Source organism: Cygnus atratus, chromosome Z, assembly GCF_013377495.2.
Source record: "Cygnus atratus isolate AKBS03 ecotype Queensland, Australia chromosome Z, CAtr_DNAZoo_HiC_assembly, whole genome shotgun sequence".
In the NCBI taxonomy this organism is placed as follows: Eukaryota; Metazoa; Chordata; class Aves; order Anseriformes; family Anatidae; genus Cygnus; species Cygnus atratus.
Genome location: NC_066396.1, coordinates 33,418,312 through 33,432,208, shown reverse-complemented (window position 1 = coordinate 33,432,208; position 13,897 = coordinate 33,418,312). Strand labels below are relative to the sequence as shown.

General features: G+C 36.7%; 1 protein-coding gene across 1 annotated transcript; it reads right to left on the bottom strand.

Moving 5' to 3' along the window:
• Window positions 1–1,441: 1,441 nt before the first annotated feature.
• On the bottom strand, window positions 1,442–11,713 carry TYRP1 (tyrosinase related protein 1). The gene is made up of 7 exons (XM_035569628.1): window positions 11,332–11,713; window positions 8,264–8,586; window positions 6,705–6,909; window positions 5,559–5,726; window positions 3,753–3,932; window positions 2,174–2,320; window positions 1,442–1,647 (listed from the first exon to the last, which is right to left on the bottom strand). The coding sequence occupies exons 1-7, from the start codon at window positions 11,711–11,713 to the stop codon at window positions 1,442–1,444; spliced, it is 1,611 nt and encodes a 536-aa protein (XP_035425521.1).
• Between the last annotated feature and the right edge of the window lie 2,184 nt (window positions 11,714–13,897).

Genomic DNA, 13,897 nt, shown 5'->3' with positions numbered 1-13,897 from the left:
TCCTATTCACATAATCCTTCATGTATAAAATATGCATCTTTTGCAACTGAGTTAGTGTGTTTCAGCACACCTAGTACTCTCTGAAACTGTGCAGGTTAGGACAGTACTTAGAAGATGTAGCTGGAAGGAGATTGTAGGAGTTCAATCCAAATTACTTGCCATTTCTTTTGAAGCTGGGGTCAGCTGGAAAGAGAGACAAGACAGATCTTAGCTTTATAATTTGACAACTAAAGGACAGATGACGTGGTGTGGGATTCATTAATCTGACCCCAAGAATTTATCTGCATATTAACTAATGAATGCTAATTTAGATTCCATAAGCCATCATAGGAAGGTGATCAGTTGGTTTATTTGTATTCAGCATGATGAAAGCGAGAGGAGGTGAGGCTGTAACCAGGCTTCCTCAAGCCCTACTTCAGGGTGTAAAGGCAGGTGTCAGAGTGCTGCTCTTTTGCTGGCTCGTAAATCCTGAGATTCTGGTGCAATAAATTCAACAGCAGTTGCATATAGCTATTTTTACAGGTCTATCCTACAGCATGATGCCTAGGTACTTCTCTTAAGGTATAATAGGTGTACGTTTAAATTCCCTCAGAAGGAGAGCATTGAATCAAGGTCTCTCTCTGCTGGGGAGAATGTAATCTGCCATGGAGATAATGGGAGAGAGAAAGGAAGTGGGCGATTGAAAAATTAAAAAAGAAAATAACATTTAAAAATGTATATATACATAAAGAAGACTGTTTTCAGCTGTCCTTTCAAAGGGGATACACCCTTTAGGCAGCTGTGTTTGAATGCACAGCTGAAGTGTCCAAATGCTGGAGTAGGTTCTCAGTATTGATCTCTTTTCACAGAGACACCTAGAAGCAATGAGATCAAAACTAGTATCTGAGATGAAAGATGGATTTTATATGTGCTGTTATCCTTGCATTCCTTGTAGCTCCCTGACTGGCATACTGCCTATTTCAAAACACATTTCCATGCATCTATTTGAGATGTCTGACTTCTGTTTTGGATTCTACTTCTGAATCAAGCTGTCTTTGCTACTCAGATCTGCAACTGCTCTGTCCCATTCTAGACTTTATTTTATGTTTTCACAAATGTGCCCTGTGAAAGAATTCTAGGCAAAAAGGCTAAGCAAAGGCTGATGACATTAGCTGTCATCAGGTTACTAAATTTTACCATATTTGTCAGAAATAAGCAAGAAAAAGACCTGTGGGCGAGCCCTGAAAAATTAGTGAAGTTCTATTAAATTCAACACAGAATTAACATTTCAAAATGTGATTTATTGACACCTAGGTGTGACAAGAGAGAAGGTGAAAGCTAGAGCAAATATATCAAGACAGCTGACAGTTTATGCTCTTTATTTTAAAGCAGATGGATGACCACCATTTACAAAATACAGCAAAATAAACAGTTACAGTCACATGCAAAAAGTGCCATCTCTTCATACAACAGACTGGCTTGGTGTTGCTATGCCATCATAGTCATCTGAATAGTGTTGATACTGATCAGTGAGAAGAGGCTGATGCAACTCATCCTTATTTTTCTTGACACGTACAATACATGCAGCAGCAGCAAAGATAATTGCAACAAGAACCAATGCAGTCACTATTGCAACAGTTATCATCTCTGTTACACGGAGAGCCCGACCTACAGGAAGGAAAGCACAAGAAAAAGTTATTAAATGTCATTAAAGAGACAGGCCAAAACTCAGTATCTGTCATTATTTGATGAGTTGTGTTTTAGAACTATTTGAAATTTTGGTTGATAATATTTGTTCCAAAATGTGAGAAAAATGCAGTCTCTCTTGTTACACTGAAAATATACCTGGACCTTTCTTCTGTTACCTGGTTTGTGAGGGGTTTGCACTCTCTCTAGTGATTTAATGAAGACATATGATACAGGAATAAGCATGTGGTGCAAGGGTTAGATCTAAATGAGAACTTCCCCAGAAACTGAAGTGGTTTGTGGGAGCTGTTTGTAATGATTAGCTATATGCCGGTACTAAATCCCAAACACAACTGATTTGGAAAGCAAGACAAAAAAGAGAAATAGGCCTATACAAATACATCAAATATTGTTAGTGAAATTTGAACCAACTTCATTGTATGATGCATAAGCTTTCAGGGAGGAAGACATGATGAAGGAAAAAGAACATCTAGGTTCAACAGTTTACCTGGCCACTCAACCTCATAGCTGTATCCCAGGTTTTCTGGTGCAGTAACAAACATTTCATTATTGGTTACTGGAGGCCAAAAAGGCACCATGTTGTATTGCCTGTTGTGTCCAATAGGGGCATTCTCCAATGGATATGTTGAGGTATCTAAATCAGAAAGTCAAATCACACTTCTGTAAATAAAATTAAAATAATTTGAAGTATTTCAGCTTTATGAAATAGTGACTCAGGGTTTTTGATACTCTATTTTATTTTATTTTATTTTATTTATTATTATTATTATTATTTTATTTACTTACTGTTCCTAAACTGAATTATTCTAGAAGGATTGGTGGATTGATAAAAAATTCCAGCATGGAGGGCTCAGCTTTCTCAAAAAGCAAGACTGTCCAATAATACCTCTGTTCCATTAACAGAAAACACTAGTAAAAATTTAGGCCTGCATTGGACTTTTCATTTTTTCTTGCATGAAAAAGGAGGAACAGATATATAAAGTACATGGGAACCCTTTTTTCTACAATCTGTCTTTGTAGCAGTGATGAAGACCTCTCTTAGGTAGTTCAGGAAGGCAGCTGGTATAATCTCTAGCGGAAGTTTTTTGAAATTCTATGGTAGATCAGGAAAAAAAGTCAGCTGAAATTACAACAAAAAAATCCATTTTGGTAAGATAATGCAAAGCTTGTGACAGGTCATGTAAGTACCACAAGGGGATACAGTTGGTTCCCTGAGAGTTGGCATGGGAAAGTCCATGCTGCTGATTGTGGAAGCTGCACAAAGAAGTCTCAGTTGTGCAACAGCAGCTGTCTTCTGTAGAAGTAGGAGGGGAATGGATTATCCCAAGAGTAATACAGTTGCTGCTTTGTGCAGAGCAGTGCACAGACATTTAGGTTATACAGAATTCTCTCTCCAGTTCACTGATGCCAATTTCTTTTCTTCTTTCTTTCCTTTTTCCTTCCATCTTTCCTTCCATCCTTCCTTGCAGTTCCTTCCCTCTGTTCTTCCTTCCCCCCCTTTCATTCACTTCCTCTCTTATTCCCTTTCTTTTTGCATTTCAGAATTGACGAAGGAAAGGCAGCAATATTTAACTATTCTTTGAATAGATACAGATGTGGAAATAATTACAGAATGCAAGTAGTAAATTGCGAAGGTGGTGAAAAGCAGTCATGGGGGAGTGCAAGGCATATGATTTTGTTTGTCAAGAAGAAACATAGATATTTATGCCACAAAATAACAGAATATCCACAGTGTTTCAACCTTTCATGATTACACTGTCTTTTCTCTACAGAGACAATGAATTTGCACACACTGTTTTTTGTTTTTTTTTTTTTTTTTTTTTTTAATTGTACCTGGCATCTCTGGTCAAGTCCCTTCGCAGAGAGTGATTTGAAAATGGATGTCAGTGGGGTAAGAAGACAGGCTTGCTTGCTATTACCCTATCTTCATTAACTTTACTGTTAGAATTCCAGTCCTCTCTCCTAAGCTTAGGGGCACCTTGCTAACTCACAAGAAACAGTTGATTTCCTGTGACCACAAAGACTGAAAACCACCCCTCCCTCTTCCATCCGTGAGCACATCTTACCAGCAGAATACCTTCTCAGCCACTCATCAAAAACAGCATCTGTAAATGTGTGCAGAAGGACAAAAATGGGATCATTTGGTGATAAATGAGTTTGTCCTCCTGTCCCATTCAAAAATAGATGAGCCAAGTTGTGAAGACTTCGAACTGCTGGGTCATATTTCCCTGAAGGATCACTGTACCCTGAATATGGAAATAAAGAAAACACAAAAAAATCCCAGTGAAGATTTTGTTTAGAAGCTACAGTCCCAGATGGATACCATTTTTTTTCCCTCTGGAATGCTGTCATGTTTTTGTGTTGCCTTGTTTAACATAAATGAGTAGCTAATTCTCTAGCAACTGGCATTTGAGAAATGTCCCTAGCATGTGTAATCCCCATGTATAACTCCCATGCATAATTTTCAGATTAAAATAGACTTTAAAAAAGAATGCTGAGAATGTGGGGTGCAATGCTGGTGGGATCTAGTGTATAGATAGCCAAAATAAACCACTTCATAGCATGAACATAGATTTTTATATTTGGGACCTAAATATCTCTCAGCATAACAGAATAGCTGTGTGTGTTTTCTGACTGCTGACTAAAATGGGAAGTTGTTGACATCTATCCTAATTGGCCAGCTGTTATGTGTTATGGATCATTTCCTTATGTGCTGCCAGTACATCTCAGAAAGCTTCACATACAGTTTTTTTTTCAAAGAAAATTCCATACAAAACACTGTCAGTAGCTACCACCTAGTAAACCTGATGTCAGAGGTCAGGATCTGAAGAATTCTGAAAAGTTTTCCTGTTTTCAGGCTCTGGCCAACTTTCCAGAGAGGGGTCCATACACTTAATTGGCTAAAGCCATGTCTAGATACCTAGATATTGTTAGGACATTTTTTCAAATGAGGTAAGCATCTAAAACTTTCATATATACTTAAAACATTGGTGAAAATTCTTGGTTTTGTTCTCCAAGAGAAAGAAAATGGAGCAGGTCCACTGTCATATGAATGATGCTTTTTCAAAAGAGCCAAAGGATTTGCAGGAGGTCTGACAGTGATCTGAAGTGTCATTTCATAAATGTTTCCCATGAATCCTAGTTTTTCTATTTAAAAAGTCTGGATTATTAAAGTGCAGAAGCAGTCAGCAGGATACTGCCTGAAAAATGTGGATCAAATCTTTAGGTTGGATTCTGTGCTGGGTTCTGTGTTCAGATGTCAGTGACTGAAAACTTCATTTGAAAAGTGTGGAGATTAGGGGAAGAAGAATAGAGTTATATAGCACAGTGAGAAGGACTAACATGTCTGGCAGTTAATCTAGTAGACCTCAATTACTACTACTACAATGCAATTGCATGCAATTCCCTAAGCACTACCAAAGCTTACAATTACTTTTGCTTTCTTTTGTTTGTTTTAATTATGATACAAGAGTAGCTACTATGAGCACTTGTTTGACTCACTTAAGGATGACACTTAAGCTTTAAATGCTTCGGCACCATTCTGCAGTCAAGGGTTTTTTGTTCTCCACTGTAACAACCAATTACTAGCAGACTTGTACTCTGGCCATGATCTCAGCTAATTTCTGCTTAGTGACAGTGACAGACTTTTAAGGCTTTTATACATTTCAAGAACTGACATAAGCTATCAATATAAAATAGTTCATCCAGAGCTTATTTCCACTTAATAGTAAGCTAATACTTAATGCTAAGAAAAAGATGTTCTTAGCGTCCATAGACTGTCTCCAAACTCATACTTCCAACAGAAAGAATGTTAGGTCTGCTCTCCTGACTTATTTGGAGTTGTTTCAGGTCCTTTTGTTTGCCATGCTTACCTTCTACTGTGTTACGGAAACTGTCTGTTGAATTAGAGTAGAAAGGAGGAGTATCGAATACACCAACTTCCAAACACTGAGCAACATCCTCAGGTTCTGGGAGACGTTGTACCATAGGCCGTGCAACATTTCCAGCAGGATTCCTCCGGATGGGACCACCTTCAGTGCCTGTGAGAGAAGACAGAAAACAATAATGATGAAGAACAATAGACCAAAGAAGGCATCCTTTTAATGACTGAATTGTGAGAAAAAAAAAAAAAGGAAAAAAAAAACCTCACAAATGACCTTAAAATTGGACCAAAGGGTCAGATCTTACAGTTAGGCAAAGAACCTGAATCTTCATAAGGTTCTCTGAACTGGTCCTTTGATTAAAAAACAAACAAACAAACAAACAAAAAACATCAAAATGCTTCTTACTTAAATTTGTGATTCTATAAGTGCCTTGGGAAAACTTTTTGTTATTTTTCAATGTGATTTCTTGTTAAATTGAGATAAACGTTTTGTGGACTTCCTGATAGAGTAGCTTGGTAAAGGATTATAGAAGATTAGTTAGGCAACTAACCCCCCTCCCCCCCTTTTTTTTTTTAACCCTATTTCCGTGCAGATGCTGAGTTGTGGCTTGATGGTGATGAATAAATAAGAGTCTTATTGGGACTTTATAGATCTTGTAGCCAAGGTAGGTGTGTTAGCATTCACTACTCTTCATATTCAAAACATGCTCCAAACATTTAACACAGGTATTGTTATATGTTTTTCATTTAGAAACAGAAAACCTTGAAGGTGATATGTGGAGCAGTAAGAAGAAAAAAGCTTCAGCTAAAACATGATGCTGCCGTATGTAATTATACATGCCATCAGAGATGAACAGGTACTGCAAAAGAAGGGAAGTCAAAGGGTTTCATTCTTTCCCTGCCTCAAGCTCCTGATCAAATATTGAGCTGTTTAGTGCCTCAATGCAAGACAGATAACTTTTTTTCTTTCTCAGAAGACTGATGTATGAAACTTGAGTAAAGAAATGTACAAAAGCTACTTTAAGACTTTTTTTTTTTTTTTTCCCCTGGGAAGAGCCATTGCAATGTAAAGTGTTTTATTTATTTATTATTAAAGTGATATTCTCTCCAAATATCTGTGAGCAGTCATACTTACTGTTACAGATGGTTCCCAAGGTCTCATAGTCTTCTATACTTTCACAGAGCACACGCCACTGAGAGAAGATTGAATTCTGACTGATCAGAGAGACATCAAAATTGCTTCTAGCTCCCATCAAGTCATCTAAGCAGATATCACAGGTGTTTTGCCCTGTTGCAAAGTTCCAGTAGGGAAGGCCAAAAGTGGGGTCCTGTAACATATTCTAAACCACATAAATGTGGCATTAGTACACATCTGTCCCAGGTATCTACAGTATGTACTGCTTGAGAGATTTTCAAAACCTGTTAAACACAACTTAGTAAGAGTCAGAATCTGGCTTCACGAAAAGGAGGAAATCTCAGGAAATCTATGGAAAAACTTTCAGTAGTTTTTCACTTTGATGCCTTTGTCTGTTCAATAGAACAGATGGAATGCTGAACTACACTGTGGATTCCCCTCTAATGAGATAGTACCCCTTCCATGAAACCATATTGTGGATAGTAAGAAACATCACTTAATACTGATAAACACAATTTTCCAAATATTTTTAATGGCAGCAATATTTTTAAAAGCAGCAGTATTTGTAGCACTCCGAATAACTAACTAAGCCAATTGTGGAATGACTGAGCAGGTAGAAAAAGAAGGAAAAATAATAGTGCCCTTTCATATTTGCCATTGTTTGGTTCTAGTATAGGTTGGAGTTTAATAATTCTGAAGTATTCACTGGTTTCCAGTATTTATTAACCAGGATGTTTTGGCCAGACAATTTATTTCAATTAATGATCTAATTTACTAACATAAGCAAGAATATATATTAAGTCATTAAGAGCTAGGACTCCTCAGGGTTTCTACATAATGCAATTACACTAATGTCAAATATAAGTATTGTTTTTGGAGGGAATTTGATCTGCCAGAACCTGAAGCAGCACCACTGAAGCTACTGGAAACATTTGAAATGGTTGCAAGGACCATTTAATCATGACCTTGAAAACTTAATTCTCTCTTCTTTAGAAATAATGATAATACATAAAATAATGTATTCCTTTTATAGATAGGTCTACACAAAGAAAAGGAAACAAGAGAACCACTGATTTATGGAACAGGGTCTCAAAAAACACTAATTTCTCTAACCAGTTGCACTAATTATATAAATAAAATATGATTCAGAATCTCTGTAATATTTTTGTTTAGAATTTCTGCTGCTTTGATTGGTCTATCTAAGCCAAGGATCATGGCCTTGATATTAAAAATAATACTAGCAATAACATTTGTTGGTCCAATAAAATATTTTCTACATATATGTTGAGAATTTGTATCTACTTTTACAAGTGAGTTTTATGTAACTTTTATGTTTGCTCTTACTCTGACTGAAATATTATTTTTAACATCTCAGTAACAATGACTGTCTAAAACTTAAATGCACTCTATTTAGTGTCACTAATACAATACTGAAACTGAAGCAAGATTACTTTGATAAATAGAAAGAGTTGCTTTCAATTTTGTCAATTGGAATATGTAGATAAGTTTTTCCACACAAAGCACAAGAACACATGGCTTAACATTAACTCTAACTTTACCTGCATGTCTCTTTCAAGCTGCAGTAGATGGTACCTATGCCATGTAACAAAAGCTGGTCCCTCATGAGAGAAATCAACTCCTCCAAAACTCTGCTGCCCAGTCCCAAGAAAAGTCTTCCTGACAGAATAATAATGAGCCCACACAAAGTAGTTATAAATGGAGATATTCTCAAACTGTGGTGTGTTTCCATCTGGTCCAAATATTTCTTCACGTCTCCTTGTGGCAATAACAATGTCAGGGTGGATTGTCACCTTGGCTTGGTGCAAGGCATTCACAAAACGCCTCCTCTCTTCTGCATTCAGATCCAAAAGATTCCTCCTGACTGTGAGGTTACAGAAGAAGTAAGTTACCAAGGTCTTAAACACTGAAGTCTGATCTCACAAGACTAATTTGTTTTGTTCCTAGTAATTCTAAGTTCCTTTTTCTTCAAGCACTCCTCCAGTTTTTATTGGTACAATTAAGAGAGTACTGAATATAAATAGAAAATATTGTTTTCTGAAAAGTTAAGCTGAATAAAAATAAAGCCTGAAACCTTTTATTTATTTATTTATTGCTTTTAGAAATATTGTTGTAAATTATATTTCCTGTCAGAAAAATGATGAAGACAGTTCTTTGTCCCACAAATCTCTCGGAACTTAATCCAATATACTTAAGGTTTCCTGTAATAAAACTTTAACAAGAGGAAAATAAATTATTGCAATTTATATTAATCAGAAACTCTACCACTCAACCATTTAGTGAGGAAGTACATTGTATTTGAAACTTTGCAGTAAAAATGGCAGATCCACCAATGAGAGTTTCACACATTACATCATCCCTTTTGAATGTCATTACCTGCTATTATTAAGCCCCCCCTTTTTTTTTTTTTAGCAGTATATCTCCAAATCATTTAAAATTATTGTCACCTGCATACAGACAGGGAAATTTACAAAAAAGGAGAGCAGCTGACTTGTTGAAATACCAGTATATCAGTAAAAGGAACAGAGTCACCTCAGTACCAGTATTCAGTACTCTCTTACCTGGATTGATAAGATTTCAAGGTAAGTTTAGACTGAGACTCAGATAAAAGTCCACACAGCTGTTCTTCATCATGCACTCATTTTCACAATTAAATATACTGTAAAATCTAAAATTGTCAAATGAGTTTATGTTGATATAAGAAACAGCAGGTCTCCAGCATGAATCAGTATGAAGAATAGAAGTAAATTGCATTTCACTATATAAAGTGAAGTTGATTCAGTGAGGGATATTTCAGTAATGTTTATACATATTTTAAAATAGTAAAATGCTTTCCTGAAGCATGAATTTCATCCAAGGACTGTGTATCTTGAAACACATGCTTTCTGTCTTGCAGACCTTAACTGATATACTAGCCCTGCTCACTGAAGGTTTTTGGTTGTTGATTTCAAGTAGTACACTAAAAATAACTATCAAGTTTTGATTTATGAAGACATCTTAACCTTTTCATTTTGCAAAATATGTCTGAAACACAATAAAAAATTGGGACTGTTATGAAAGTTAGGCATGAATTTAGAAGATATAAAGGCACCAAACTGCATTTTACAGCTATTTTATATAGGTATGCCAACAGTAATCCAATAATTATTCCTAAAGTCTGAGCAGCTGGGGCCATCTTTCTGGATGGGCAGTAGAGGTGACCTTCATGTGTAAACATAACACATAATAAGAAGATAATTTCCCCTATTTAAATTCATGTTGTCATGCATGATAAATGTGATTTGCTTAACATTTTAGTGAAAAATAAAGGATTTTATAAGTGAGAAAGCTAAAAACTGCTTTTATATACTGTAGAAAATCAGCTACAGCAGTTTTTTTCTTGCCCTCATATTTACTATTATAAATTTGTGTGTTCTAATATTTATTTCTTGGTTAGTTTTTAGAGTTATCATCATTGTTAATGAGAACAGGCCAGAGAATCAGAGGGTGAAACCTGGCTAAGCATATCCAATCCATGAGGCATACTTTCTGCTTTCTAGTTTACTTTTTGGAGCTTAAAGGATGAATAAAATCCTAAGGTCTTTCCTGCAGCCCTTGATAAGGCATTTTTAAAAAATTTAAGTGTTAAAATTTTGAATTGATAAGCAATACTTTGTTAACCCTTGCTGGAGCATGTGCTCACATTCTTGGAGTATTTCCCCTCTCATGAAAATAATGGCAGTGCTGATTTTTGTTTCTGCAAGAGGCACTACGCTTTGTGATACAGACCTGTTGTTTCTCATGCCAACAAAATCTATCACTCATTTTGAGGATTATGAACTTTACAAGACCTCAATAACACCTTTGGACTTTCACTAGAAAACACTGAAATCTTGTTCATTCAGAATGCTTTGACTTAGGAATAAGGATTTGTTCCCAAGCCTGTTTGTCTTTTCCAGTTTACCTACAATACTCAACATTTTTTTCAGTCCACAAGTATTTTGTAACCATTTCAAATTCTGTTTTAGACATCTGTTTACTGATAATCTGGGCTAAACTGAAACTGGGCAGCTCTTAGAAATATCTGTCATCTCTGCACTGATTCAGCTGCATAGCTTATAGTCATGAGTTAAGGCTTTTACAAACATTGGCAGAAACTAGGTAACTAAAAAATTACAAGGTTAGGTGTATAGGCTGGAAATGCATTAAGGGAATCTGAATCAAAATACCTGTTGTCATACCTTAGTTATTTATAAGATATTGATCATGATATATAGATATGTATATGTAGATATACTCACAAACACACATAGATGTCTATATATATGGTTTTACTCTAAAATAATTCCCAAAATTACAAAAATGTAAACATTAATACATCCTATTCTTTAATGGGGTTGATCCTAATCTTGTTCTGACTACAGGCATTGTTTCTTCCTTTTACTGGGAGGTAAATGTAGATATTTGCCAACAAGGTAGACAGCTTGTCTAGTAGCTGTCTTAATAACCTCTATTGTACATTTCCTATATAAATATAAGGGATATTTCAAAGAAAACAAATAGTCTAGGTGCATTTACAATGAAGTTCTGCCAACACATGGTTTTCATGTCATGTTTCTAATGTTCTTACCTATATTGATTCGTTGGCTACAGGTAGGTCCACTCCATCCAGGGCGACATGACCCACAGTTATAACCAGAGAAGTTACCACTGCACCTGCAGGTCTGGTTGAAGAAGCGTATGGGCCATTGCTCGCGGTCATCCCTCCCATCATGGATGTACTGTGGGCCATGGGGTCGCCAGTCTACAGTCACCTGCACACACCGTCCCCTCCCTGTAGACACACCACACCGATCGGTACCAGGCCCAAATACAGGAAAATAGTCTGGGCAGCACATGCCACTCCTCAGAGACTCAACGGTAGCACACTGGCGAGGGAACTGAGCTCCAACTTTGTTGAGCATGCTAAGAAGCAGTGGCAGGTAAAGGAGCAGCAGCATGGGGAGCTGCATGATGACAGATCCTGCAGAGCCGTCTCCTTCTGAGAGCTGGTGGTCCGCACACGCTGTTGTCTCCTCTCCGTCTACAAGACGGCCAGCTCCCTCTACACCAAGAGAAAGACAAAAGAAATGAAAATGACTGATACAAACCTTCAATCTGCCCCCTCCACCTCAGAAAGTGCCGCTGAACCCTGCACTTTGATAATCTAACTGGAAAAGCCAACAACAACTTGGTGGATAGCAATGCTCTTCCCTTCTCTAATTATCTGCACAAAAGGCAGTAACTACCTACAGCTTTATCTACTCATTGACTTCCAAGTATTTCCCAAATGTTTATTCATGTTGTACATCTGCCAGCCAGATTTACTTCACTACCACAAAATGCTAAAACTTCTCTATGGCACCTGTTTTTTTGAACACTTTTTTTTTTTTCCTCAGTTAATTCTTTCCCTTCTTCATTTAACTAGCATATCTTGTTTTCTAGTCAGTGTTACAACCTTGTGTCCCCTTGCAGTTCTTAAAAGCAGTTCTGCTGGAAAGTAAAGCTACAACTCTCTGTGTGTTGTACCTCTTCTCTCTTTTTAGTACCTCTCCTCTGCTGAGATCCTGTTCTATCTCTGTGTGTCCTAGGGCTGTGTCTAACCCCAAATCAGCACTACTAATTTCTTTCCTGTTTCAGTCTGCTTGCTAATCTGTGTTCTACCAACACAGCATGGTTTGGCCTCACCCTCCTCTTCTGTTAATCTCCCTTTCTACTTCAGTGCATTTCCCTGGACTTTAAGTACTTGAACAGCACATGATTTCTTTCATGCTTATCTCCTTGTGATTTTACAAGTTTTAGCAAAGGTCAGAGACAAGTACTTGAATTCAAAACAGAAAAACTATGAAGTTTTTTTTCTTTTTTAATTACTTGCAAAGAAAGGTTCATTTGAAAACAAACAAAGAACACTGGGGAAGTTCACATTTAAAAGACTTTTTTTCTTCTTCTTCTAAATACTTCAAATGGTTTTTCAAGATCAGGCTGAAACAAGTGACAAAGATACATTATTTGGAAAATGAAACACTCCAATATTAAACTTATGGCTTGCTGTTTAACTATTTGCTTTGATAATCAAATAAAAAGACAACGCCAATACTGGAATATCCTGAAATACTAAATTCTGAGCAGGTGCAGTAAAATGTATAGAAACAAAAATAGAAAGAGGAAAACAGTCTCTGAGCTGAACAAAGTACTTCCCTAGTGTTTTCAGAGACCATTCCCATTAAGCAAAACTGGCTTCATTCAAGCTCACATTCTCTTTTTTATCTGTCAGTAAAGATGGATTTCAGTGAGGCATGGATGTTTTGTCAAGATATATCTTAACTGGCACAAAGACAATAAATTAGCAAATTCAGAGAAAAGGTTCAACCACAATGTAACTGGCATTCAGCAGAAAATTGGTTACCTGTTCCTACAGAAGTCAAAACATGAGGGGTACCCAGTTGTAGAAGGCCATTGAAATAGTTTTTCTGAGCACTGTTTATTCATGTCAACCTGCCATGGACCACAGTAGTGAACTTTCCCATTATATTTGTCATTTGATTCAGTGTAGTACAAATGCTTTTAGGACACTTCTTCATATCTATTCATTCATTGTCCACTTGCAGAGAGAACTATTTGACAACCCTTAAATGAAACTCTTTACTTTTCATGGCTTTCATTTTATTCCCCTTTTGAGCTTATCATATTTATTTATTTACATTTCCCTAGCTTGTTCTATATCTCACTTCCTTCCAAGCTTAAAGCTTTTCTCTTTGAACAAGTCTATTGGGACATATGTGACACAGATTCTCTGCTATCATATCATAAGGTAAAGCAGAGCTAGTAAAGAACCTCTGGATTTTTCATCTACAACTAACTCCCAGATCAAAGAGAAATCATACTAGTTTTAGCTATGAATATTCAGCAAATACAGCAAAATCATAATAAGCTTAGAAGGGATAAATCTTGCTCCTTAGACAAAGCCCTGGTAAAAAGAACAAACAGAGACCAACTGAGAACTGATTGGGGTTGCCTGGCACCAGAAAACTTCCCATTATAATGGTGAAAATGGTGTAGACCTTCTGTAAGGCTTCTCCAACAGCTGATGCCTAAAAATGTTGTTCAGTGAACTACTAGAGCTGTGTAGCTGAAGATCACTTTCCTTCTCTGAACCC

Coding starts and splice junctions, on each gene's coding strand:
- TYRP1 (XM_035569628.1), bottom strand. CDS start 11,713: ATGCAGCTCCCCATGCTGCTGCTCCTTTACCTGCCACTGCTTCTTAGC. Junction 2,321..3,752: donor GCTGAGAAGGTATTCTGCTG/GTAAGATGTGCT, acceptor TTTCTGATTTAG/ATACCTCAACATATCCATTG. Junction 1,648..2,173: donor CTATGAGGTTGAGTGGCCAG/GTAAACTGTTGA, acceptor TCCTTCCTGTAG/GTCGGGCTCTCCGTGTAACA.